This window comes from Galleria mellonella, unplaced genomic scaffold (assembly GCF_026898425.1).
Source record: "Galleria mellonella isolate WM207_F2 unplaced genomic scaffold, CSIRO_AGI_GalMel_v1 utg116, whole genome shotgun sequence".
Classification (NCBI taxonomy): Eukaryota; Metazoa; Arthropoda; class Insecta; order Lepidoptera; family Pyralidae; genus Galleria; species Galleria mellonella.
The window spans coordinates 166427-191830 of NW_026441978.1; the positions used below are offsets into that span (position 1 = coordinate 166427).

The 25404-nt window shown below is 40.2% G+C and overlaps 2 protein-coding genes across 7 annotated transcripts in view; both read left to right on the forward strand.

Moving 5' to 3' along the window:
- The window catches only part of LOC113510386 (uncharacterized), a 42282-nt gene that overhangs the window by 11092 nt on the left and 5786 nt on the right, over nucleotides 1-25404 (forward strand). For 4 of the 6 annotated variants that reach the window (XM_052893757.1, XM_052893748.1, XM_052893751.1 and 1 more), the window contains exons 7-13: nucleotides 1072-1196; nucleotides 7434-7591; nucleotides 15883-16030; nucleotides 17210-17400; nucleotides 17880-17984; nucleotides 18621-18704; nucleotides 22732-22788. In XM_052893757.1, the coding sequence (XP_052749717.1) occupies nucleotides 1072-1196; nucleotides 7434-7591; nucleotides 15883-16030; nucleotides 17210-17400; nucleotides 17880-17984; nucleotides 18621-18704; nucleotides 22732-22788 (868 nt within the window). Of the gene's footprint in view, nucleotides 1-1071; nucleotides 1197-7433; nucleotides 7592-15882; nucleotides 16031-17209; nucleotides 17401-17879; nucleotides 17985-18620; nucleotides 18717-22731; nucleotides 22789-25404 lie in introns of all 6 variants that reach the window. The other 2 variants (XM_052893765.1, XM_052893761.1) reach the window with 2 other exon arrangements.
- On the forward strand, nucleotides 8768-9852 carry LOC128200401 (uncharacterized). Its single transcript, XM_052893769.1, has one exon. It carries the CDS (start codon nucleotides 8885-8887, stop codon nucleotides 9698-9700), a length of 816 nt encoding a protein of 271 aa, XP_052749729.1. The 5' UTR covers nucleotides 8768-8884; the 3' UTR covers nucleotides 9701-9852.

Sequence of the window (25404 nt, forward strand, 5' to 3'; positions counted from 1 at the left end):
AATGTAATAAATAAATTAATTGCAATGCCTTTCAAATATTTTACTCGTTACTTCTAGAGATATGTACCGGCACTTGTTTACCCTCTTTTTGACATAATTTATTTTACTATTGTTGTATCATTAGGAATGCTAGGATAGGTTTTGAACCACTCCAAACTCACGATATTATTTTTACATAGATCGAATTGAATAAATTGAGTATAGATTAAAATATTTAAAATTTAGTGAACATCTTATAATAATAGGTGCAAAGCGCTGATACAGCGCTGACGTTTATTTTGTTATAGTACGTTCCGTCCTGTTTAACAGTGCCTTCGTATTCAAAGGCGAGCAACCAGCCAACACGTATTGAAGAATTTTTATTTGTCATGTTAATTGTGATAGATAGAAGTGATAGTTCTGTGATAGTTCTGTGATAGTTCTCAAATCTGGCTCGAAGGACCATGTACAATCATGTATGTATGCCACTTTTGAGATTTTTTTTATACAACTTAGAATGGCAATCAAGCTGACGACCCACCTGATGGAAAGTGGTAACCGTCGAGATATTGCTTTTAAAGGTTAGGACTGGTTTCCGTATCACATTGAAATGGTATGACAATGCTAAGACATTATTGAATATACAAAACAGTCTAATAAAAGTAGTTTATTTACAATTAAGTACACACTATTTGGCATTAATTAGTTGGTAAATGATAGGCTGGTAAAATGGTAATAAAATGGAGTACCATTTTAGAAACCGCCAGCTGTGTGCTATTCGGCGATTGTTCCATGCGTACCACTTGGTTTCCAAATAACACATAATTTGTCGCGTATCAATTGTGCGTACCATGCAATTATTATACATGTTGAGTTGTTCGGTTGTGCGGCTCCGAACAGTGGGTGTAAGAATATATTAATTATAAGAATTATGGTTTATAAGAGACGGGAATTGACATCAAGATAACCCCAGGGGATTGATCATACTTTACGTATGTACATAATGACTCTAACTCCCGTCTCTTATCAAGCGTAATTATATGCGATACTGGTGTGACGTGTGCGCGTGTGGTGTGCGGGTGTGTGGTGCAGGGTTCAGAGCGCCGAGCTGGAGCAGCGGCGCAGCTCGCTGGCGGAGAAGCTGGCGCGCAAGGAGCGCAAGCGGGAGAAGAAGCGGAAGAAGATGCAGCGCGAGCGCGGCGACCACGCGGCTGCAGGTCAGTCGCAGCCGACACGCGCTCGGCGATATCTTATTAGCAATCGGCATAACAACATGGCCGTAACTAACTGTTCACCCCGGGAGTGGGGGGGGGGGGGGCACTACTGTTCCCGAAGACTCCTATTGGTGCTCATTGGCATGTTTGCAGACGGGGCTCCTTGTTCACAGTTACGACACTACATAAAATTATTTCTAGGGAAAACTGATGCTCCTTAAACACGATAATGATGACTATGTGGGCCCGCTGACACTTTGCGTCCAAATCGCGTCCCATTAAGTTTTAAATGGATGATAATGGAATGGTAACCCCACCCACGCTATCGGTATTCACCGGCGGGGCACCAGTGAAGAATGATAGGTGAGGATGAAGCAGGGCAGTTAGCCCATCGTGACGAATTCAACAAGAATTGTTCACGATGGTTTCCGGGGGGAACCACGTGGAGGTCGATCTAATAAGGTATATTGTTAGCAATGGGGCTGTTAAACTCCATTGCTAACAATCCTTTTTCCCCTCGTCTCATTAAGTTAGGGCTTGCAAGCAACAAACACCGCAATGAGAACGTGCATCTCGCTCACTCGCACGCGCTTTACATCATATAGTCAAAATTATTTACTGCTTAATTTTACAGTTAATTACAAAAAATATTTAACATATTTTTATTTTTATTATATTAGTTACCTTGTATATATGTCAACATATTTATTATTTCTTAATAGAAACAACTATACTGTTTCCTTCTATTATTGTACGCACACTGCCCGCTAGTAATTAATGCTCCTTTCCACTCAGGGTTTGCTGGAAGAGAATCCTTACAGAGTTAAGCTCGCCTATTGTACATCTTTATTTTATATATATTATATGTTTTTAATTTTTTGTGTACAATAAAGAATAAATAAATAAATAAAATAATTATATTACAAAAAGGAAACGAGAAGCACTAAAATAGTGTCACTCAGCTGTATGCCATATTCTTTTGAAAACGGGGGGCAAACGGGCATGCGGCTATTTTGGTTTACATAGGGAGTGACATGAGCATGACGAGGAATCGAAAAACTATCGAGTCCACGCATTCTGGATACGTTGTCAGTTTAGTTCGAGCTAGCAGACACTCCCCAAACACAGTATCAACATAATTTAATTCAGATCATACTAATGCTTCACATAGCTTTACTCGCATTTCAACACTCAAACAATCACGCACTCCATACAGAACTTTTAGTCTGTGAAAACAATTTCGCATAATCTTTAGTACGTGTCTTTCAAATTACTAATTTGCATACATACTAAGACCGAGATTGCGTGCATATGGTACTTATCCTATAATATTTCATAAACATAACGGCTCTTTGATGTTTGAAGCCGTTTTTGTGTTAAATACTTGTATTGAACAGTGGGCTCGAACCCATTGATCGTACTTATAAATATTTATACTATTCGTTAGTTTCTTCACACAAATTTGTGAACTAGTACTAACAGCCAAGGATCAAACTATTTTCTATATGACAAAGACTATTATTGTACAAGTCGCAAGTCCGGCCCCTCATTTGTGGGCCGGAGTACTTGGTCGCTTGGTTCTATAGACTCGGTTCAAAGACGAGCTATAACAATTGTTGACGATCCCGAGTTCACAGGCGGTATCGAGCCCTTAAGTTTAAATCGAAACTGTGCTTCCCTTTGTGTGTTCTACCGCTTGTATAACTGATTGTGTTCTGTGTAATTGTTTGAAATGATGCCCACAGCCACCTTTTATCATCGCACCGCTCGCCATCGACAGGGAATTCACGCTCACACGCTTTGAATATAAATGGTCACGTACAGTGCGGTTCCAAAGGAATTTTTTTCCCGCGAACGTGCTCTCTGCCGAGGATTTCCTTAGAGACTACAGTATGGGACCCTTAAAAAAAGGCGTTTTTTCAGGGTCTGCAGCGCGCATATGACACCTCTAATGCTGTATATGTATGTAGGTGTTTGTAGGTTACAGTAACCGTTTACCATCAGCGGGGCTGCGTGCTTGTTTGCCACCTTTTTGGTATAAATAAAAATATGAAGTTTTCCATTCGATTTTCTTGCAAAATGTTCTTTTTTAAAATAATATTTTTGTAAGTATATGGCTGGCCATATAGTCCCGGCCAACCTTTCTTTTCCCGTGGGTGTCGTAAGAGGCGACTAAGGGAGGACGACGTATGGGCAGCAGCGTCCCTCTTAAAACATCTCTAAAGCCTGATTGCGGTTGTCAATCCACCTGCCAAGCGTGACAACTACTGGTAAAACCCTCTCTAGGGGGAGGCTTATGTTCAGCAGTAGATAGTTAAGAGCTGACATGATTAAATATATCATTCTATATGTTCATTTATCTTCAAGTCTTCAGTCTCAAAATATTTATTTACAAATATTTTTTGTTAAATCTATCCACCGCCATTTACTCTCTCTGTTTATCGTAACGGTTGACTGATAGAGAATGCCATAAAGCATTAAGCCTGCCCTGTATACATATTATAATGTGCGCAAAAGTACAAATAAATAATATCTTATTACTTTGTTAGTTCTCGTATTGTTAATTGTATAAAATACTTGTATGAATATATGTGCATAGTATTTATATTAACACAAGTGCAATACAACGCCCTCTTTGATTTTACTGCGGTAACAACTGGACAGTAGCACTCTACGAGTATTTATTTGCTAGGCAAAGGAAGCATCAATTACCCGAGTGTTCTATTTGTCGGTGCTACAACTTTGGTATTTTTCCAATAGGTGGTGTGTAAATCACAATAGATCTTTATAAAAGACTATTTTACTAGTGAAACTGTATATACTTTACAAAGAAACATGTCTAGAAAATAGTGTTTCTCATGTGAATTTAACACGAGTAGATGGACGCGTTGTGTTAGTAAGGGAAGTTCGAATGTTTTGGTCGTTTTTCGACCCATGTTTCTTCGATGCGTCTATTTATATCGCCCACACTGTATCTATTTCGTCAACAACGCTTATTATTTGCGAGTTCTCTTCTTTTGGAATCTTTGTAAAGCATTCCATTTCAGATGATTTCATTCATCGAATCGCTTTTTATCACTGTATACCATAAGATCTGTTTTCAATTTTGATCGTTTTATAGAAGTTAGAACTGGGATATATGTGTATCTTTTTGCTCTAGTGTAGCTCTGGTTTTCCTATGAATAAATAAATAAATATAGATATACTAAGCGATTCGAATTTGATCGCAAAAATTTATGTTACGTTTACGATAAATGCCTCTGACTACCCCTCATGGGGATTGTACTCGTGATTATGTATATAGATAGATAGATAATTTATTTGTGTGCTGTAAGTAACAGCACACAAATAACAATACAAACATACACATAATACAGGCATACACAGTAAAAGAGATATAAGAATGAAAAACAAAAAAGGTAACAAAACAAAAAGCAAAATATATAAAACAACAATTTCCTATTATATGTTTTTATAAGAACTTTAACATTATTGCAATTGAAATTCTTTTGTTAATTTAATTATTCTTATCAATTTTGTGATCGAAAAGTAATAAAACACGTGCTCGTTTGGCAAGGAGACAGCCCGCTGCAGCAGTCCAACTTATCGTGACTATATGACTTGTTTCAATTGAGTGGACGATACTGAAATGGTAAAATAGCCTGCGGTATAAGTTTATGTTGGCAGAGTACCATAGAGATAACTGTAATGTAATATAAATTGGACTCCCTTTTCCGCGCTTAGACTCTCATTTGGGCCGTTGTGCGTATGAGTCGTGGCTAGTACAGTCAACCCAACTCCGCCCAGAAGCACAGAAGCTTTCTGGGATCTTCACAGGCCGCACGGAGCGACCTCACCGTTCCGAGGATATTGCTAGCAATGAGGATTAACGTTCTGAGGATTTCTAAACGTTGATGGGCCACAGCTTCATATTCCAGGATTACGTGAGTAGTTGTTTCTTCGCCGTCGAAACAGCCTCGACATTGAGGGCTGTCTGTGGCTCCTATTGTGTATAAATGTTTGTTTAATGGACAATGGTAATAACTGAGGATAATGTCACATATTGGTTGGTCTCCCGTGACGTGATTAACAGAGAGTGTATTGCTATCCATGGCACCGACCGCTAACAATCTTTTTTATTATACAACTTAGAATGGCAAACGAGCTGACGGCCTACTTGATGGAAAGTGGTAACCGTCGCCTGTAGACGTGAGCAGTACCATGGACATAACTATTTCGCCTATGATAACCCCCACGCGTTGCCATTCCTTAGGACTCAGATGTTATTTGTCTGTACCCAGTAAATTCACACCATATTCATACCCTTCAAACCGAATGCAAATATGTACAATGCACACCCATGCAAACACAACTGCTTCACGGTAGAAACACTACCTCTATTTGAAGTACTATTCTCTATTTTAATCAGTCAATTCTACATGCGTCATGTCATGTAGCATGTAGAATTGACTGGCGGTAGACTTGTTTTGGCCGTGTGGTCCTGGCATAGAATAGGCCACCCCTTTTTTTCTCGTGGGTGCCGTAAGAACCGACTAAGGGTGGGCGAAGAATGAGCAGCAGCGTCTCTCTTAAAATATCTCTAAAGCCTAACTGCGGTTGCTAATCCGCCCACCAAGTGTGGCAACTACTGGCAACCCCCCCCCCCCTAAGGGGGAGGCTTATGTTCAGCAGTGAACAGTTAAAGGCTGATGTGATAAAACTTGTGTAAGTCGCTTAGACTGAAAAAATGATCATCTATTTTCGGCGTGTTGCAACAATGCGTGCGTTGTTTTAATCTCAGAGAAAACATAGCTGGTAATTTTTGTTTTGGTGTCACATTTCGAATATAAGAAATGTAAGACTAGTCTCCAGGGGTACCATGTTCATGGTGGTTCTTAGTAGACGATAATGGAATAGTAACCCCACTTGCGCTATCGGTACACGCTAGCGAGGCATCATAGGTGAGGATAAAACCAGATTAGTTAGCCCATTGTGACGGATTCAACAAAAATTAATCACGATGATTTCCAGAGTGAACCGTGAGGAGGTAGACCTGGTAGGGTATATTGCTAGCAATGGGGATTATCGTACCCGTTACTAACAATCTCTGCTCCTCTCACCCTATGTGCATGGTGGTGTCCACGTTTATATTTGACTGTTGCCATTTTTTAATATTTCTTATGGTGGGTTGTTGTTTCAAAGGAATTTAAGATTGTAAAGTTCCTAAGTGCTTCCTTTATTCTCTAATCCTTTAGATAAACAGGCGCAGTATTGTCGATATTTTTATTTAAAGTTACGAGTGGGCATCGACGGTAGATTCCGAAACGATCGAGCGCAGCTTTATATGCGGCTCGGTCGTTGGCACCGGTTCAAACGTCGGCGCACTGTCATCGATAAAAAAAGTCGAGCGAGGAGTTCCACAACAATCGGTGTCGGGTGTGATCGACCGCGGCATGGATCCTGCGCCCGGGGGAACGATCCGCAACCGGGTCGGACTCGGGGCGGGGCGCCGTCGCCGCTACGGACTTCGCGTCCCGCAACCCCGGGTCGGCGAGAGTTCACTAGTCGCTCGCAAATCCTAAAGTTCACGAGCGTACTTCTCCTCGTTGGTCGAGTGGACGGCGGATTATAAATACGTAGGCCGCGTGGACCCGCGGCGGCGGCACGCTGGCGGCGTGCCAGGCGGCCGGCGGCGCGCGGCATTCCCGCGCCGACGCTCGCCGCCGCCGCATCGTCGTATCGCCAAGTGCTCCCGCCACCAGGTGCGTCCGCGGGCTGCGCCCACCGCCTGCCGCCCGCCGCCCGCCGCCCGCCGCCGACCACCGTCAGCGCCAGCAGCCCTCTCCGCTGCCACCGCTCAGATATTTATACCGCCGTTATTTGTGCCCAGCGCCCGCTGCGCCCGCGCCGCCGGCTGACCCCATTTCGTGCTCCCGCAAATTCCCACCCGCTTCATTATTTTGTACATAACCCGTGTTATTGACCTACTTACTAGATAGTACGCGACGGGCCGCCGGCTGTACCGGGTGATCGCGGCGAATAGTCGTCTAAGTGAATTTTGTAGGGCCACGCGGTCGCCTCGTGTGGTTTTCACCGCCTGCACCGGATGTGCGGACATTTTAAATCCGGCCGCAGTTTCGACTGGAATCTTGCGCAGTGCGAAGGCGACGTGTAGGTGACGCTAGGAGTAGGTAGTGCACCTACCTAGTGTACACTAAGGCGCGTGCCGCGTGTGTGCAGATAGCGAGATGGCCGAAGCCGTGGAAGCGCCGCGGTCGGAGGAGCTGCCGCGCGCGGGCCCCAGCGCGGCCGAGCTGGAGCTGGAGGCGGACGAGCGCCGCCAGGAGGAGCAGCGCAAGCGCAGCCGCGACCCGCCCATTGTCTACAAGGACATCGATGTAAGTACTGCTCGTTTATGATGCTTACAGTGCCACGGAAGCTCTCAGCCCGCCTGGTCGAAAGTGGTAACCGTCGCCTATAGAACATGAACAGCATTGTGGACATGGGCATAACCTCTTATGTGCTATCATTCCTAAGGACTATGGTGTTATGCCTTCACATTGCTCATTATCTATTATTAACAGCGATTATATACGTGCGTGCACGAATGAAGCGAGTCTACGTGTGTCTATAAAGTGTTGGTGTAACATTTCCCATGCTTGTTGATAAAATGGCCAATCGGTTGATCGTCTCGGTTGCTTACCTTCAGTTTTCAACTGTTAATAAGAGATTCCTTAATGGGATAGCTCCATCATTGTATGTATTACTTATCTTGTGTCTTGTTACGAGTATTTACAACAAGCACTAATGAACGTTCCTAAAGAAGCTTGCTAAAGCGTAGCAACACCGAAATTATGTGTTAATTCTTAAAAACAATTGAACGATGTTCATTATTTAAGTCTTAATTAGGCATAGTATGAGCTAGGTAATTGGAGTTTTACAATGATCTTTGTCTTTTTTTTATTATTATTATTGGTCATTGAAAATTTGGATTAATGATGGAAATAGTATTTGAAAACTTTAAACTCAATATAGTTACATGGATTTAATATATAAAAGGCCAAAGATAATTAAGAAATAAATTTTTTTATTCTCCCATTTTATGACAATTTTTTTTTTGTTGATATTAGGACACTGTAAATAGGCGTGCAGAAATATTAAAAATTAAAAGTTTTTTTTTTTTTTAAATATATTAGTGAGATTATGCAGGCGTTGGCTAGAACGCAAGGGCATTCGTCAGGGTTAACTATTAAACAGTAACTTATCGCTTATCGTTTAGGTATTTCAATGTACGAACAGACAGAAACACTGAAATAAAAATAGTTTCCTCTATTCACTGATTTGTTTATAAACATTTTTATAACGTCATGATTCTGACATTGACTTTAACAGATTGTTCTCGATTTAAAGGAACAATAAATAGATAAAGGATGAGAAGTGCCGCCAACATTCTAAAATAGTTGCCATTTGTGTTAATATTGTCTATCACTTTTTTCCGGTTTCAAAAGTAGGAAGTTCTTAATTTGAATATATTTTTATGTTTATATGTTGCACTTATAATATTCTTTGATCTGGTTTCTTATGACATCTTGTGGAAAAAGCTCGAAAATTTTCAATTACCATCAGAGCTCATAAATATCTGCAAATATTGGTATGGAAATCAGCTCAACAGCGTGCGATGGGCGGGGACTATGTCGCAGTCATACAGATTGGAGTGTGGTGTGAGGCAAGGAGGGTTGTCTTCGCCGGTACTATTTAATCTGTATATTAATGATCTGATTGTTGCTTTGAGTGGTACCCGTGTCGGCTGTCACATAGACGGCATTAATGTTAATAATATAAGTTATGCTGATGACATGGTGCTGCTCAGCGCGTCGATATGTGGGCTTAAAAAACTCGTGGCTATTTGCGAGTCATATGCTGCATGCCACGGACTGATATACAATGCTGTGAAAAGTGTGGTCATGGTCTTTGAGAGCAGAGGCAAAAACTCAATGGGCTTTCCAGATATTAAACTTAAGGGTATAGCGCTGAAGAGGGTATATAAATTTAAATATTTAGGACATCAATTGGCCTCGGATCTCAAAGATGATGATGACATTGAACGGGAGCGGAGGGCGCTGGCGGTGAGGGCGAATATGATAGCACGCAGGTTTGCGCGGTGCTCTAGACAAGTTAAAATTACGTTATTTAGATCACATTGCACATCTTTCTATGCATGCAACCTGTGGGCTGTATATACTCAAAAATCCTACAGCGACCTCCGTATCCAATATAATAACGCGTTCAGGGTGTTGATGGGGCTGCCACGATTCTGCAGCGCGTCAGGGATGTTCGCTGAGCATCGTGTAGATTGTTTTTATGCCACGATGCGAAAAAGGTGTGCGTCTCTGGTGCGCAGAGTACGTGCCAGCACCAACAGCATCCTGAGTATGATAGCAAGCAGGCTGGACTGTGTGTACGTTAATCACTGCTGCGCAATTTCCAATGGAATTGTGCAGCGGTGATTATCTGTATACTACTTAATATATTGTATGTGTGTATGTGTGTGTATGTGTATTGTGTATGTAAATTTACTAACATTAGTTTTTAAGAATATTGTTACTAATAAATATTTAATGGACCAAAAAGTCTGAAATAAAAATTATTATTATTATTATTATTATAATATTCTTTTAAAAAAATGCTATCAGTAAATGACAGCTGTGTAGCTGATGCTAGATTTCAATGCCACCTGATGGGGACGAAGGTGAAGCTTCATAGGTCCATGAACAACATTATTTGAACCTCGAAGAAGTTCATATGCTCTGGAAATACAGAATTCATTCCGATTCAGGGTTCCATCTATATATTTGACTATTTACGTACATGCAAAAAATTTGCGCAATGGTGAAGACTTTCCCCCGCCTATAATGATAATATAAACTACTAGCGGCCCGTCCCCGCTTCGCACGGGTGAACATTTTTACAATATTTTAAAAAGTGGTTATTGTGACATAACGATAATAGTTGGACATGTAGTATCGCGGAGTTTTTTGTAGTTGTTGATATTTTATTCTATATTGTAGAACATACTTTTGTTCTATCACCAATAGTTTCCGCAGCGCACGTGACGAACGATGTTTTATAGCATTTTTTTTACACCTTGAGTTACGTTACTAAGGTTTTAATAAGGATCCCTAATCTTTTTTAGCAATAAATATAGCCTATGTTACTCAGGGTGAATGTAGCTTTCTAATGGTGAAAGAATTTTTGAAAACGGCAAAGTAGTTTTTGAGTTTATTCATTACAAACATACACACAAAAATACAAATGTAGATGTAGATAGTGTAGATGTGGATGTAGATAATGTACCATCTCAAGGTCTGGCGAGTTCTGAAGGACTCGGTTGATGCTCTAAATAATAAATGAAATCTGTTTATGTGTATAACAAGTTTGTATATTTATACTGCGTTTACGTTTACTGTACGTTATTGGTAACATACACCGAAGATAAAAACACTTTTATAAACAATTAACGGATCGTTACGTTGTTATTGAATCGCTTAAAATAACTGAAATGCGTTAATATCTACTTCATTGTAACAAAGAAGCGCAGCAAAACGTGCATTTTTATATGAAATTAAAGTATATAATAGGTTTTTTATGCAACTTAAAATGGCAAACAAGCTGACGACCCACCTGATGGAATGTGGTAACTGTCGCCTATAGACATGAGCAGTACCATGGACACAACAGAGTATACTGTTTCACCCATGTGTTGCTGTTCCTGAGAACTCAGATGTTATTCTTCTGTACCCTGTAAACTTACTGCCATATATAAACTTACATGCCCTTCAAATCGAAATACAGCCATGCAAACACATCTGCATCGTGTTTCTACCATGAAGGTAGAAACACGAATGTGACAGAGGTGCCCAATTTTGTGCAAACGACTTTTGTACAAAGTCTCCCTCTGGTAAGTAGGTAGGTAACAATAAATATGTCAGAACAATATCAAATTACAATCATTCAGTATTTCAATTTTAAATAAATGTAACTCCCAAATATTAAACTGATTTAACTTAATGCGCATGCGGTTTTATATTCCGGACATAGTCTGTCCGCGATCTTATAAAAAGTATTTTTAAACAAGTGCGTCGACTCGCGGCGTACAATGTTCGGATGAGTGAAGCTCAAAATATAGGCAATTAAAGATTAGAAGTTAGATACATCAACATTTATCAAGTAATAAATCCGCAGGAATCACCGACACCGATCGAAATAGATGCCGCACGTGCTTGTGATTTGCGTGCCAATTTTTCCCCTAAATATGTTCAAAAGAGCTTTTGTTTTCTTTTTTGTTATACTGAAAAAAGTAAATGTTTAAAGTAGAATTACTGATGGTGATTGTTGTTAATAAATAGCTTTTCCCAGTGAAAACAATAGCTGTTTACTGTGCAAACACATAACACGTTTACATACGCTATGTATGATATTTTAGTTTTACTATTGTATATTTATTAATTTACGCCTTGTGGCCCCGGAATAGAATAGGCTTCCTTTGTCGTGGACGTATAAGGCAATTAACCCTTTTAGTGCCATTGATTTTTACTCATATCTACTTAAAAATGCCAAAGAAATCCTTGTCGTGTTGATGTCATTTACCCTTGTCTCTAAAAAATCTGTATCTCCTCCAAAAAATATCCAATTTTAATATTTTTTTTCAGCGAGCTAAACAGCGACTGATTTCACGAGCGCTATGACGCTCGTGGCACTTTTAGTTGCAATGCGCACGCGCATTGTAACTAAAAGCGCCGCTCGTCGCACTCAAAGGGTTAAGAGAATTTAATCGACATCCCTCTTAAAAAATCAAAAACCAAAATCTAACTGCGGTTGCCACCCCCCCCCCCCCCCTTCAGCGGACAATGGACGGCTAGTATGGTGGTAATGATGGTGATGTTATATTTCTGCCCGCAGGCATACCAGAGGGAGACTTTGTACAAAAGTCGATTGCTTGGGTACGTCTGTCCCATTCGTGTTTCAACCGTAAAGCAGATGTGTTTACATGGCTGTGTTTCGGTTTGAAGTGTGGGATATGGCGTGAATTTACTGGGTACAGAGGAATAACACCTGAGTCCTCAGGAATGGCAACGCATGGGGGTATCATGGGCGAAACAGTATACTCTGTTATGTCCATGGTACTGCTCATGTCTATAGGCGACGGTTACCACTTTTCATCAGGTGGACCGTCAGCTTGTTTGCCATTCTAAGTTGTAAATTGTTTACGTTGGTCTGATAGCGTACCACTTCTTAACAAATGGAGAACTTTTTATACGTTATTCTGCTCCAGAGAGCTCCATTACCACTTTCCATCATTCCTTGCTTATCATTCTCAATTGTAATCAAAGATATAACAATAATACAATATGTAGTAGGATATTTCTAGTTCTAAACAATAAATTCTAAACAGGCACAAATATCGTTACACCCGTGTTGTTTATAATAATATGTCAGTATATCATGGTTCGATCCGCCGTGTGGTCCCGGCATAGAATGGACTACCCCTTCCTTTTCCATAGGTGTCGTAAGAGGCGACTAAGGAAGGGCGAGGGATGGGCAACAGCGTTCCTCTTGAAACATCTCCAAAGCCTAACTGCGTTGCCAACCCGTCTGCCAAGCGTGGCAGCTACTGGCAAAACTCCCTTATGAGGAAGGCTGGGAAGAGAAATGTTCAGCAGTGGACAGTTAGCTGAAATAATATCATGATTCAGGCATATTATTTATTGTAGTTGATAGCTAGCCAAATGTTTACCTCTTACTCATGGTATCGCAAATTAGCTGCGAACATTCAAAGGATAATAATACATAGCCTTCAATACTACGACCACACACTAATTACATTTCTGTTTTGCCAAATCTTGTCCGTCTTTTGTACCAGACATTTTTTGTAACGTGGTCAGTAAAGAATAAATAAATAACAATTGTCTCAGTGTGCTGCACCAGATTTAGTTGCATAATGTAATGGTTTTAGTGGAATAAAAATCAATGATGCAATGAAATTTTTATTAGAGATAGTCTAAGTTCTAAGAAATTTTTATTAGAGAAGTCAACCGGCAAGTTGGATTTGCAATACAGAAAAAAATATCTAAAAATTTCAATTGCGATATATGAGCAAGTCCAAAAGTGTTAATAGTAGATTTATGTGTAACTTATTTTATCATTATGATTAACGTTTTATTTCACTATCAAAGTCCTTTTCAAATAATGAATTTGAAGTATTAAAAACTGTTATATTGGTATTATTAGAAAACACTTCCTACTTTTCCACAAAGAAGGTTTGATGGTATATTTATCCTATCTGACTGAATTTGTCGGTAACGGCATTTTCAAAGGCTAATTTTTACAATAATTTCAGGGTTCTGTACTAAAAAGGTATATAGGAACCCTTATGGTGGAACTTTGTCCATCCATTGGCCTGTCACAGCGCTATATCTCAACAACTACTAATGTTATCGATTTAAAAACTGGAACAGTTTTCCATGTCATTGCGCCGCGCATATTGCAATGCAAATAATTGAATAAATATTTTTATTAGAATAGTTACTGCTGACTTAACATAAACACTAAAACAGACTAGTTTACATCATTTCTCGCATGTGTTAGTAAACACAGACTCGAAACTAGTGATGTGCCGAGTTCAACTTTTTTGCTGTTCGAATATTTTGGTACTTCTTCAAGAAGAACCTAATCATAACTCTAGTTTGAGGAATTGGACTCGAGTTTGAATATAATTGATTATTCGAATATTTGTACGTGTATTTGATTTATTACGTGTATTTCATCAGACTCGAATATATTTTCAATTGATTTCTGATGTTAACTTTTAGTGGACATAATAAGTGTTTAGTTATTTAATATGTTTTCCTTTTGTAATTAAAGAAAATAGTAATAAAATGATTGAATAGTAACAAAAAAAAAAAACTTATATTAACACACGACTAGTGTTCGAGTATTGTAAGTACTCGAAACCCTTATTCGAATTTTGTGTACATAGTACTCGAACATGTCATTCGACTCACTAGTCAGAACTGTTCGTATCCTATATAAATTATAATCCTAATAAATTTCGCAGCGCTGGATGTTATCCGCTGTGATTATATATGTGTAGTCGCGCCATTAAACATGTACGTAAACAAACTGGACGTTTCTGGTGCGTGAGTAAGCGTGCACTGGAACTTTAGCACTGCGTCGGCGGTCGCGCTGTCACGCTGTCTATTTTGGATTATAACGTTACGAGGTTTGTCCGGAAAGTACGTATAAAAGTTTTTTAAAAATTTTATTTTACAATTATTCAGGTAAATCAATTTTATCCCCTTCAAAGTACTCCCCCTGTGACATAATGCACTTGTGCCAACGCCGTTTCCACTGTGAGAAGGCTCCTTGAAAGTCCTCTGGTTGTAGGTTTCTCAGCTGCCCCGTCGTAGCTTTTTTTATCTCATTTATGTCCCCCAAATGCCGCCCCCGAAGTACCAATTTGGTTTTTGGGAACAAGAAGAAGTCACACGGGGCCAAATCCGGCGAATAGGGGGGTGTTCGGTCACCGTAATGGAATTTTTACTCAAAAACTCACGGACAACAAGAGAGGTGTGGGCAGGGGCATTGTCGTGGTGAAGAATCCAACGCCCCTCTCGCGCCAATTCTGGACGAACTCGTGCCACACGACTGTCTGACCGTTAAACGACGGTCCCCATTAACACAAGTTCGAATTCTTTCCACGTTTTCGTCGGAATGTGAAGTGGAAGGACGTCCTGAACGTGGGTCATCTTGAACGCTTTCTCGGCCCTCTCTGAATCTTTTTAGCCACTTGTGGACGGTTGGTTCCTTCACAGCATCATCCCCATAAACTGTTCTGAGATCGGCAAAAATTTCACGGCCATTCTTGCCGAGTTTCGAGAGAAACTTGATTACGACGCGCTGCTCTTCAACGGAAGCGGGCTCCATGCCGACGGGGTTTCGTTAAGAGGTAACTTCACAGATGGCGTGACAAGCCAGTTCGCACCGCACGGCGGTCAGACCAGAACTGAAGCATTGTTAGGGACATAAGGAAGGGGTCCTGCGCTTACCTGGCCTCCCCACTCCTCTTTCTCGCATTCCAGAACACTTTTATACGAACTTTCCGGACAGACCTCGTATATCGTTATACCGTCGCATGGCCATAATACGACACAATGTCAAAGTCAAAAGGATCTCTTGCCTCACCGGGTGAGGAAGGTGCCATGCAAGCATTTGGTAATGGCAAAATTTATTTGATGACTAACTTGTTTCCCGATACTTCGTGTGCGTGGATTTCAGAAGTAGGAATACCAATGAAATTGACCACTTCTAGATAACGTATCAACAGAAAACATCACCAATTTTCAGTATGTCACCGGATTGGAAAAAAAAAATACTTGAGGGACACAGAAATGTAACTACTCAGATTTAATTACAGCAATCGATACATTCATGCTGTAGTTAAATGCTTTTTTTCTATTTATTTTATTCAACATGTAATAACAAATAAGTTTAATAGCAAGTTGTACTCAACAAATATATTACAGAATACTTTGTGATATCTTTCATTTACTATTCATGGAGGGCTAAGATGTTATGCTTAAATAAAAAATTTCACTGCCACATTTCACCGTTCAAATTGACCTTTTTCCAGGGTGCGGCTGAGTTCGAGAAGCTGTCGAAGGCGCTGGAAGGTGTGGAGTTGTCGCCGGAGGAGCGGCAGAGCCTCGATGAGCTGCAGCAGTACCTCGTGCAGGGCGAGGGCAGCTGGGTACTCGGCGATGAGTTCTTGACCTTTATTGGTAAGACGTCTTCTTATGTTCTTGTTAGATAATGTAATGTATTTTAATATTTTAGACGAAATAAAGTATTTCAATTTCACTGTGTGGTCCGGGCTTAGAATAGGCTAACTCTTCCATTCGAGTAGGTGTCATAAGAGGCGATTAAGAGAGGGACGAGGGCGAGGGATGGGCAGCAGCATTCCTCTTAAAACATCTCCAAACCCTAACTGCGGTTATCAATCCGGCTGCCAAGCATAGCAACTTCTGGCAAAACCCAAAACTCCAAGGGAGAGGTTTGCATTCAGCAGTAAACATTCAGTAGAAAGGCTGATATGATGATGATGAAAGTATTTCTAATTAGTGAAGTAAGACTTTAAAGTAACCATTTAAATCAGTATGAATTAAATTGTAAGCAAGCAAAAAATATTTCGCATACAAGGAAACATTTGTAACGAAATAATTTTTCAACAATCATAAGCTGTCTGTCAAGTTGACTACAACGGAATGTTTCAAATGGAGCATCTGGTTATTTTTAAGGCTCCGAGTCTCTTGACAGCCGTTTGTTTTGACAATTTCTAAACGTCGTTTGCTTTATAAATATCGACTGTTTGTAAACTGTCGATGTCTATTGGAGAATGAATCATACGAAATGGTGCCAAAACCAAATGTATGTAGGCTGAGTACTGGTAATAGTTAGTCATTCATAAAATGATATATTTATTAATATGCAATTATTGAGTGCCGAGTCAAAGCACAATCATGTATGTATGTTCATGTACATGAAAACTTGTGAAAAGTTTACAGCGAATGGAATTATGTGAATTCCTTATTTTTTATACCACAATGATGGCAAACAAGCATATAGCTCTTCTGATGGTATACTATAGCCTATGGACATCTGTGACAAAAAATTTTTGTACAAAATGCATGTAGACAAGGTTTGTGTAATGGTTTTGCCATATTCCACGTATCTTCGGTTGCCGATTCAGCGGTTGTACGGCTGGTTCATACAATCGAAAATATGCTGCATGTGGCTGCTATGTTCGGCGATGGTATATTTGGTTGCCTAACGCCGACTGTGGCACTACCGTCATTGCTCAGGACTACTTGCATTCTCAGTGATCATATACTGTGTAATGTGTACGTTACGAGTACTCCCGTACACGTGTCCATGGTGATGTGTTCCGTCACGTGCGACAGGGCGCGTGCTGAACGACCCCAGCATCAGCAGCGAGGCGCGCGTGGACGCGCTGCGCTGCTTGGCGGCGGGCGCGCTGCGGGATGACGTGTCGCTGCTGCTGCACCAGGACCGCCGCCACCACGCGCTGCTCAACTACGCGCACGGGCTCGACGGCCACCCGCTGCCTGAGCAACGAGCCACCGCGCTGCTGGTGAGTCGCTCCCTGTCCCTGCTGCACCACGCCTCCTGCACTCCTGCACACCTGCACTCCTGCTGCTGCACCAGGACCGCCGCCACCACGCGCTGCTCAACTACGCGCACGGGCTCGACGGCCATCCGCTGCCTGAGCAGCGAGCCACCGCGCTGCTGGTGAGTCGCTCCCTGTCCCTGCTGCACCACGCCTCCTGCACTCCTGCACACCTGCACTCCTGCTGCTGCACCAGGACCGCCGCCACCACGCGCTGCTCAACTACGCGCACGGGCTCGACGGCCACCCGCTGCCCGAGCAGCGAGCCACCGCGCTGCTGGTGAGTCGCTCCTTGTCCCTGCTGCACCACGCCTCCTGCACTCCTGCACTCCTGCTGCTGCACCAGGACCGCCGCCACCATGCGCTGCTATGTTTAGGTTTTCTTACATTACCCACTTAATTGAACTTAACCTGTAAACTCATACGCACGTATTTGTCGGCAGATGTGTAACCTGTTCGAGAACATATCGTCATCGGAGTGGTTGCTGTACATCAGCGAGTGGGACTACAACGGGCAACCGCTGTCCAACATACGTGCCACCACTAAGGTGATACTCCAGTTACCACATCAACTAGCTGGATCTTCCTTTTACTGCTGTAGACAAATAAATTTACGAGTTTCTACTTGAGCTGTGCCATAACATTGTCGAATGAGCTCATGTTTCTTTCATTCTATCGCCTCGGTCAAAAGGCAAGGTGACCTATCATCTTGTTTTTATCCTAATAAACAGGCCAGAGGCGACAGCTTCTAGAAAATATCGTGGGTGCTCACCATCATTATTTTAGTTGAAAAACGTACATGATGATAGATGAGGATTTTTTTTAGTTATATTATGATGTCTAGCGTTACGGGTGCTCCGAGCATCCACGGAGTTGGCGCCATCCATGCAGGCAGGAAGCCACAGGTTAACAGTTGAAGGAAGGATTTCTTATTCTGTTTGATCGCGTTCATGGAACAAACTGTGTGTTTACTTAGATCGTATGGTCATGTGTTAAGCTATTATAAAAAGGCTGGGTTCTACTTAAGTAAATTGGGATTTGAGTAACTTAAGTAAATTGTAATAATATGGAATAGTTTTATTCCATTTACGCGTTGCCATCCTTGAGGACTAGGATGCTATGCGTCCGTGACAGGGTTCGTTTAGCATATGCAGTGACAGTGAGTGTGTGTGCGCGGTGTGCAGGTGTGCGTGCACAGCTGCCTGGCCGAGGACGCGGAGCTGCGCGAGCTGGGCACCGCCCTCATGCACAACATCGCCACCAAGGAGGTAAAGACCGTGGTCAGTATCTTTCCGCTCGAATCTTCACTTGCACCCTCTCGCACCTTCTCGCTCACACCCACACACATACACACACACGCTACACACGCTCCACACTTGACACATGTACAACTCACTTGCATCTTGTTAACATTATAGACTATATGCATCTAGATGGAGTGTCAAAAAATAACATATAAAGATAGCTGATGCGTCGTTTTTCGTGTGAAAGCATAGTATCGATATTATAATGACTATGTATGATGACAGTCTGTGATACGAATCATCAATTAATGCATTTTGTACAAATTAATATATATTTTTAGTACAATTGTATATTTTCTTAAAGCGCACTATATTAAAAAAAAAAGTCGAATTGTTTTTGTCGATGCATCTGTAGCGTGACACTCTCTACATGTTATTGGGTCAATAACATTGCGTTTTGTAATCGACTCGTGTCGTAACCGATACTTGGCTTCGAATCAAATCATTGCGTCTAAACAATTGCCCTAATTGAGAGTAGTCTAAGAGGTGTGTCCATCTGATACATAATTACTTCAACAACTTACTGTATTGAGCAATACGGTGTATTTATTGTAATCATTATTAATACATTTTAATCTGTGAATGTGTATGAACATCGAATCAAGCCCGAACACCAGCTGGCGGGTTTGATACTGAATTTAGATGGATCTGATAAATGGAAATGTGAATTAATTTTAATTTAAACCTATTTTCTATGAAATATTAAATATACTGTAGAAAAAAAAAGTTTTTTATGAATCAAGTTTATTTAAAAGAGATTATTTTTGAAATCTTTCCTAAATTTGTATTACATCAAATTATCTGTTTTTAACTTTTTAGTAGCGTAACGTGGTTGCATGCAACACGAAATTAATATTGGAAAACTGAATTATTGTTCTGGTGCATTCCTGCTTTTTCTGCATTTCTTTATTACCACTCTATAAGTGAATACTTTGTTTCTACGCCCTTTTTGCAAAAAATTAAGCAAGCGTTGCCACTGACAACGTGTTACATATAATATTACGCGCAAAATAGTTATAGAATATTGTTGCTAAACATGCAAACTCAAAAGACGCCCTTATTATTTTTGTGCTTTATTTAATATACATTTTCCAGGACATCTATAGTACAAACACAACTGCAACCAAAAACTGGACTCTTAATATTGTAACTTCAAAATTAAATGTAAATAAAAAAAAGGATTTATGAAAAAATATTTTCTATTATAACAATCAAACTAAAAACTCGAAATGTAGTTGTATTAATAGTTCTTTTATTATGAAACAACGTTGAGAACAGAGTAAAATCAATGTAGTTTATTCGTATAACTCATTCTTTGCTAATTAAGCACGAGTATTTCTTCAGTATATGGTAAAATTAAAATATATTTGAAAGATTGTTTGTAGATGGCGCCGTACGAGGCTTCATTTACAGTTTTTTAGAAAACCAAATAATAAAATCCCTTTATACAACCACCATAATTGATGGGCAGGTCGCTTTGCTTGAATTAGATCCTAGGTTCGAATTTTGGTCGTGCCAATTTAGGTTTCGAGTTTTGTATATGAGCATGGGCCCGGGTGGAGCGCCTAGATGTTCGCGGACTGGCCTCACATCCGTTGTCGACAGTCAGGCAGTTCTGGTGGCTGTGCTGCAACTGTTTACCAATTTCTAGTAATATTATAAATGTCCGCTTAGTGCATCCTTCTATTCCACTTATAAAATGCAAGTTCTTTGTATCTGTAATTAATACTACTGCACGGTATAAAGGTGGTTCTTCAAATTATTATTTTCAAAATCCTAAGAATGAAAAAGTGTATTGTTATTACTTTATCACGACACGAGATGTCGAAATTTTTCTTTTCTATATATACTAATACCTCGTATATGTAATTCTTCTTTTTATGTTGCTTGTACGGACGTGCATGTTCTAACATTTTATATATTATTATTTATAAGATATCTAATAATTATTATTATTACATAGTTTAGATTTCTTTTATCAATATAAACAAGATTGTATGGGGAATCACTGTAATTCTTTAGTGTTTCTAACAAGAACACAGAATGTTATGTCCACGGTACTGCTCATGTCTATAGGCGACGGTTACCACTTTCCATCCGGTGGGCCGTCAGATTGTTTGCCATTCTAAGATGCATAAAAAAATACCTAAACTAAACGGTATCCGTACGTAATATACTTAAAAAAAAAGAGGAGCCTTAATAAGACTAATAGGAGTCAAAACAATAATTGTTAAAAAAAAAAATTGTCTCTGTCCGGTGTCATGCAAACAACGACTGTACTAAATTGGATCCGTTTTTCCATGTTGTATTTCTGAAGGTTTAACTTTAATTTATTATATCAACTTTAAATTACTTTTCTTACTCCTGAAATACATACACGTGTACGAAGTAGCGAACAAAAACCTAGTGTAAAATGAAACTATTTATTTATGTGTGTGAAAAAATTTTGAAGCGATTCCCAACGAAGGAGCTGATAAATTTGCATGTTTGTGGTTATACAGGGTGGCCCAAAAGTCCTTAGAAAAGTAAAATTTGAATTAAACGAAAACGGCGCGCGTGAGCGGTGCAGGGGAAGCGGGGGCAGTAACTTTGGTTTCTGGGAATTTAGTCGCGATGGAACGTTTCACCGGAGCGGACCGTGCGTTTTGTGTGCGCGAGTTTTATCAAAACAACAATTCGGCAACCGTTGCGAGGCGTAAATTTCGAGAACACAAAGGTTTACACAACTTTGATGACACCCCAGCTCTCCAAACGATTAAGAATTGGGTTGCTAAGTTCGAGGAGACCGGTTCGACGTTAGATAAACCGCGGTTGGGTCGCCCAAGGACATCATGTACGGAACAAAACATCGACACAGTGGCACAATCTATTCGTGAAAATCCTACACAGTCAACTCGTAAGCGTTCTAGTGCATTAAACGTATCCAGGACATCGTTACAACGGATTTTGAAGAAAGATTTACTTATGCACCCTTACAAAATTCAGTTGGTGCATGAATTAAAAGAAACTGATGCTATTCAGAGAGTGAATTGTGCTAATGAAATGTTTAATCGGTTTACTTATGGGCCACCCTGTACTACGCGATTATGTCGTCAACCCTGAATTGCTTTTCATAATTGTTTTGGAAATTTATAGGGGGTTTAACATTTTTAATTTTGTGACAATTGATGCGTTTTTTTTTTTTTTTGCAAAAAACCTCTAATTATGGAGTAAAATTTACTAGCAGACCCACAATTCTGTATTCTAAACTCAAATATTTTACACTTCCTCGTCCTACGGTATTTATTTATTTATTCTATAATGTACAATAAAATTTGTACAAATTTGCGAGCATAATGCCATACGGCATTCTCTACCAACTAATCGTTATGATATGTGTATGTATGTTTGTGTGTTCACATTTGAAGGAGTTTTTTTATTGAATTAATTTATTCCTTTTATATTTTAAAACAAATATGAATAAAAGATCGTTACTTCGATTAATGATTTGTTTTTGGACCATAGAATGGCAGTGATTCCCCATTTTAGTTTGTATTATTTATACGAGTATATTATTTATTTAGATTACATTAACATATTTTTTTTTATTATATTAAACACAGATTCGTATTTCACGACATCGATACAAAATATTTATATATTTTATTAAAGTATTAATTTTTTTAACCTATTTTAAAAAGTAAAATAACTGATAGCTTCCTATCATATAATATAATATAACAATGTATATGTTTATATGTATTTGGTTTTAATGCAAAGGATTTATATATTTTGATATAGCGGTTATATTAATTTTGTTCAAGTTGAAGTTTACCTTGTAACCGTGCTACTATACTTGTCGGTGTGTCGAAGTTATACCCATGTTGGTCGAGTAGTGCGTAAGAGGCGGGGACAGGGTCGTGACGTACGAATATGTGTGCGTGCGTGCGTGCGTGCGTGCGTGTGCGTGCGTGCGTGCGCGTGTGGTGCAGCGCGTGTGCGTGTGTTGCAGCGGTTCAGCGTGGGCCGCGCGCTCCGCGACCTGCTGCCGAGGCACGCCAAGTCCAAGGTACCGCTCCTGCGCCACGCTCTGCTCTCCTGCACCCGTCTACAGAGACTATAGACGCGCTCTACGTTATGGAGGTTTTAACGCAGAACGCCGGGGAAATGTCTATGCCACTGCAGCGTAGACCCGCTTTTAATGTTGCAATTCCTTATAAGTTTTCACTTAACAAACGAGCATGCCGACCTCTTTATGTTAATCATCCTCCGTACTGTACTCGTATGTGCGTACGACTAAATCATTACCGACCAGGTCTCTTCATATGTCACAGTGTTTTGAAATTTTCTAATTGTAATGCTTCACGTGTAAATATACTCATTAGAGAGCTTACATCGACATATTTTATGAATCATATAATAAATTATTTCTTCATCACGTCAGCCTTTAACCGTCCACTGTTGAACATAAGCCTCCTCTCGGGTAGGTTTTGCCAGTAGTTGCAACGTTTGGCAACTGCAGTCAAGTTTTAGAATTGTTTTAAGGGGGACGCTACTGCCCATTCCTCGCCATCCCTTAGTCGCCTATTACCACACCCACGAGATAGGAAGGGGTGGCCTTTTCTATACCGGAACCACACGGCAAATCTTATTTCATTATTAAATCTTTATTTCTTAATAAATTTGATTATATTTGAGCAATTTTTTTTCGAATTCTATTGAATGCACCAAAAGTTTCTCTGTCTTTGCATTCGTCTCTTTCTTGCTTCATTCGTTTAAAGAATTAATCTCATGTATACACGCTCGTTTCTTGGTGAAATGTGACTTTGATGCAGGCAATGTCTACTATCCACTGTGCACTTGCTTTATAAGTCGCCATTATTTAAGCATGAATATGAAATTGTAACCACTAGTGGTTCACGCTGGCAAGGTACAAGAAGGGCATGACGGTGTGGATGATAATGGAATGGTAACCACGCCTGTGTTATCGGTACATATACCCTGGCGGTGTACCAGTGAAGGGTGGCAAGTGAAAATGAAGGCAGATCAGTTAGCCCACCGTGACGAATCTAACAATAAATCAATCACGATGGTTTCCAGGGGGAACCACGAGGAGGTCGACCTGACAGGGTATATTGCTAGTAATGGGGCTACTAATCCCCGTTACTACGAATCCCTTCTCCTCCCGTGGATGACGTTAGGTTAGTTGTCTCATCCGTAACGATTTCAATATGATGTCCATACCCATTTTCTACCATCGTACATCTCGCCATCGACAGGGAGTTCACCCCCATACCTTAGAGCCTTGATGGTCACGTATAGCGCAATTTCAGAGATGTTATCTTCTACGAACGCTCGGGTTATAGAATGAGCTCCCTGTCGAAATTTTTCTAAGAGACTACAGCATGGGTTACAAAAAAGGGGTAAAAACGTTACTTCAAGGTCGGCAACGCGCGCGTAATACCCCTGGTATTGCAGGTGTTCATAGGCTACGGTAACCACTTACCAGTAGGTGGGCCGTATGCTTGTTTGCCACCTCATTGGTATAAAAAAAATCACTTAGGATTGACCGCGATAGTTTCTAGATGGGACCTGGCGGTATTTTGTCAGCTTCTTCACAGATACTTTCCTCCTCTCGCGCTGTCTATCTAGAACGTCATATTTGCACACAGTGTCGTATCAACAGGATATTTACAGTGCTCGTAGTGTTTTGATATACTGTTTGGCGACGCAGCGCCGCTGTTTGGTCGCGGATCACGCTGTCGCACATGTCCGACAACTTGACAGCGCCGTGTCGTCGTGTGACGCGGAGACGCGGCGCTGCGGTTGATTCTTGTTTTTAATCAGTTGAAATAATTGTTATTCAATGCCGGTACGACCTTTTACAATTTCCATAAACGTAACAAATCATTTGCTGTATATTAATATCGCCCGAAATTAAAAGAGAAAGAAAGAAAGGAAGAAAGAAAGAGAGATAGATACTCTTTATTGTTTCCTCCAATAGATTACAATAGTTAACTTAGTATAGATACAAACAATTACAAGAAATAATCACAATGAGAAAACAATGGGCGACCTTAACGCTAAGAGCGATCTCTTCTAGGCAACCTTTATTATTTATTTAGTGCTTAATTTCACACATAATAACAAAAAAAAAATTAACAATAGACAAAAATTAAATACCATTTCATTATCATCCATTAGAAAAAGCTCTCTCTCATACATATATAATAAATATAATGTATATAATATCGAATGTTATGCAGAGCAGTTGTGTTTGCATGGCTGTGTTTCGGTTTGAAGGGTGGTATATGGCGTGAATTTACTGAGTACAGAGGAATAACATCTGAGTCCTCAGGAATGGCAACGCATGGGGGGTATCATGGGCGAAACAGTATACTCTGTTATGTCCATGGTACTGCTCATGTCTATAGGCGACGGTTACCACTTTCTATCAGGTGGGCCGTCAGCTTGTTTGCCATTCTGAGTTGTATAAAAAAAAGCAGTTGTTGTAGTGCAAATTTAATGCTGTTTTATGTAATATTTATTTTATTAATGTACTAATTTGTAATCGGAACGAGATGTATTTATTTATTTAAGCCTTGCTATAAATAAATAAATACATCTCGTTCCATTTCATGCGCTTAATACGGATAAGGTGCCTGTCGATAGATTCCCAAAACAA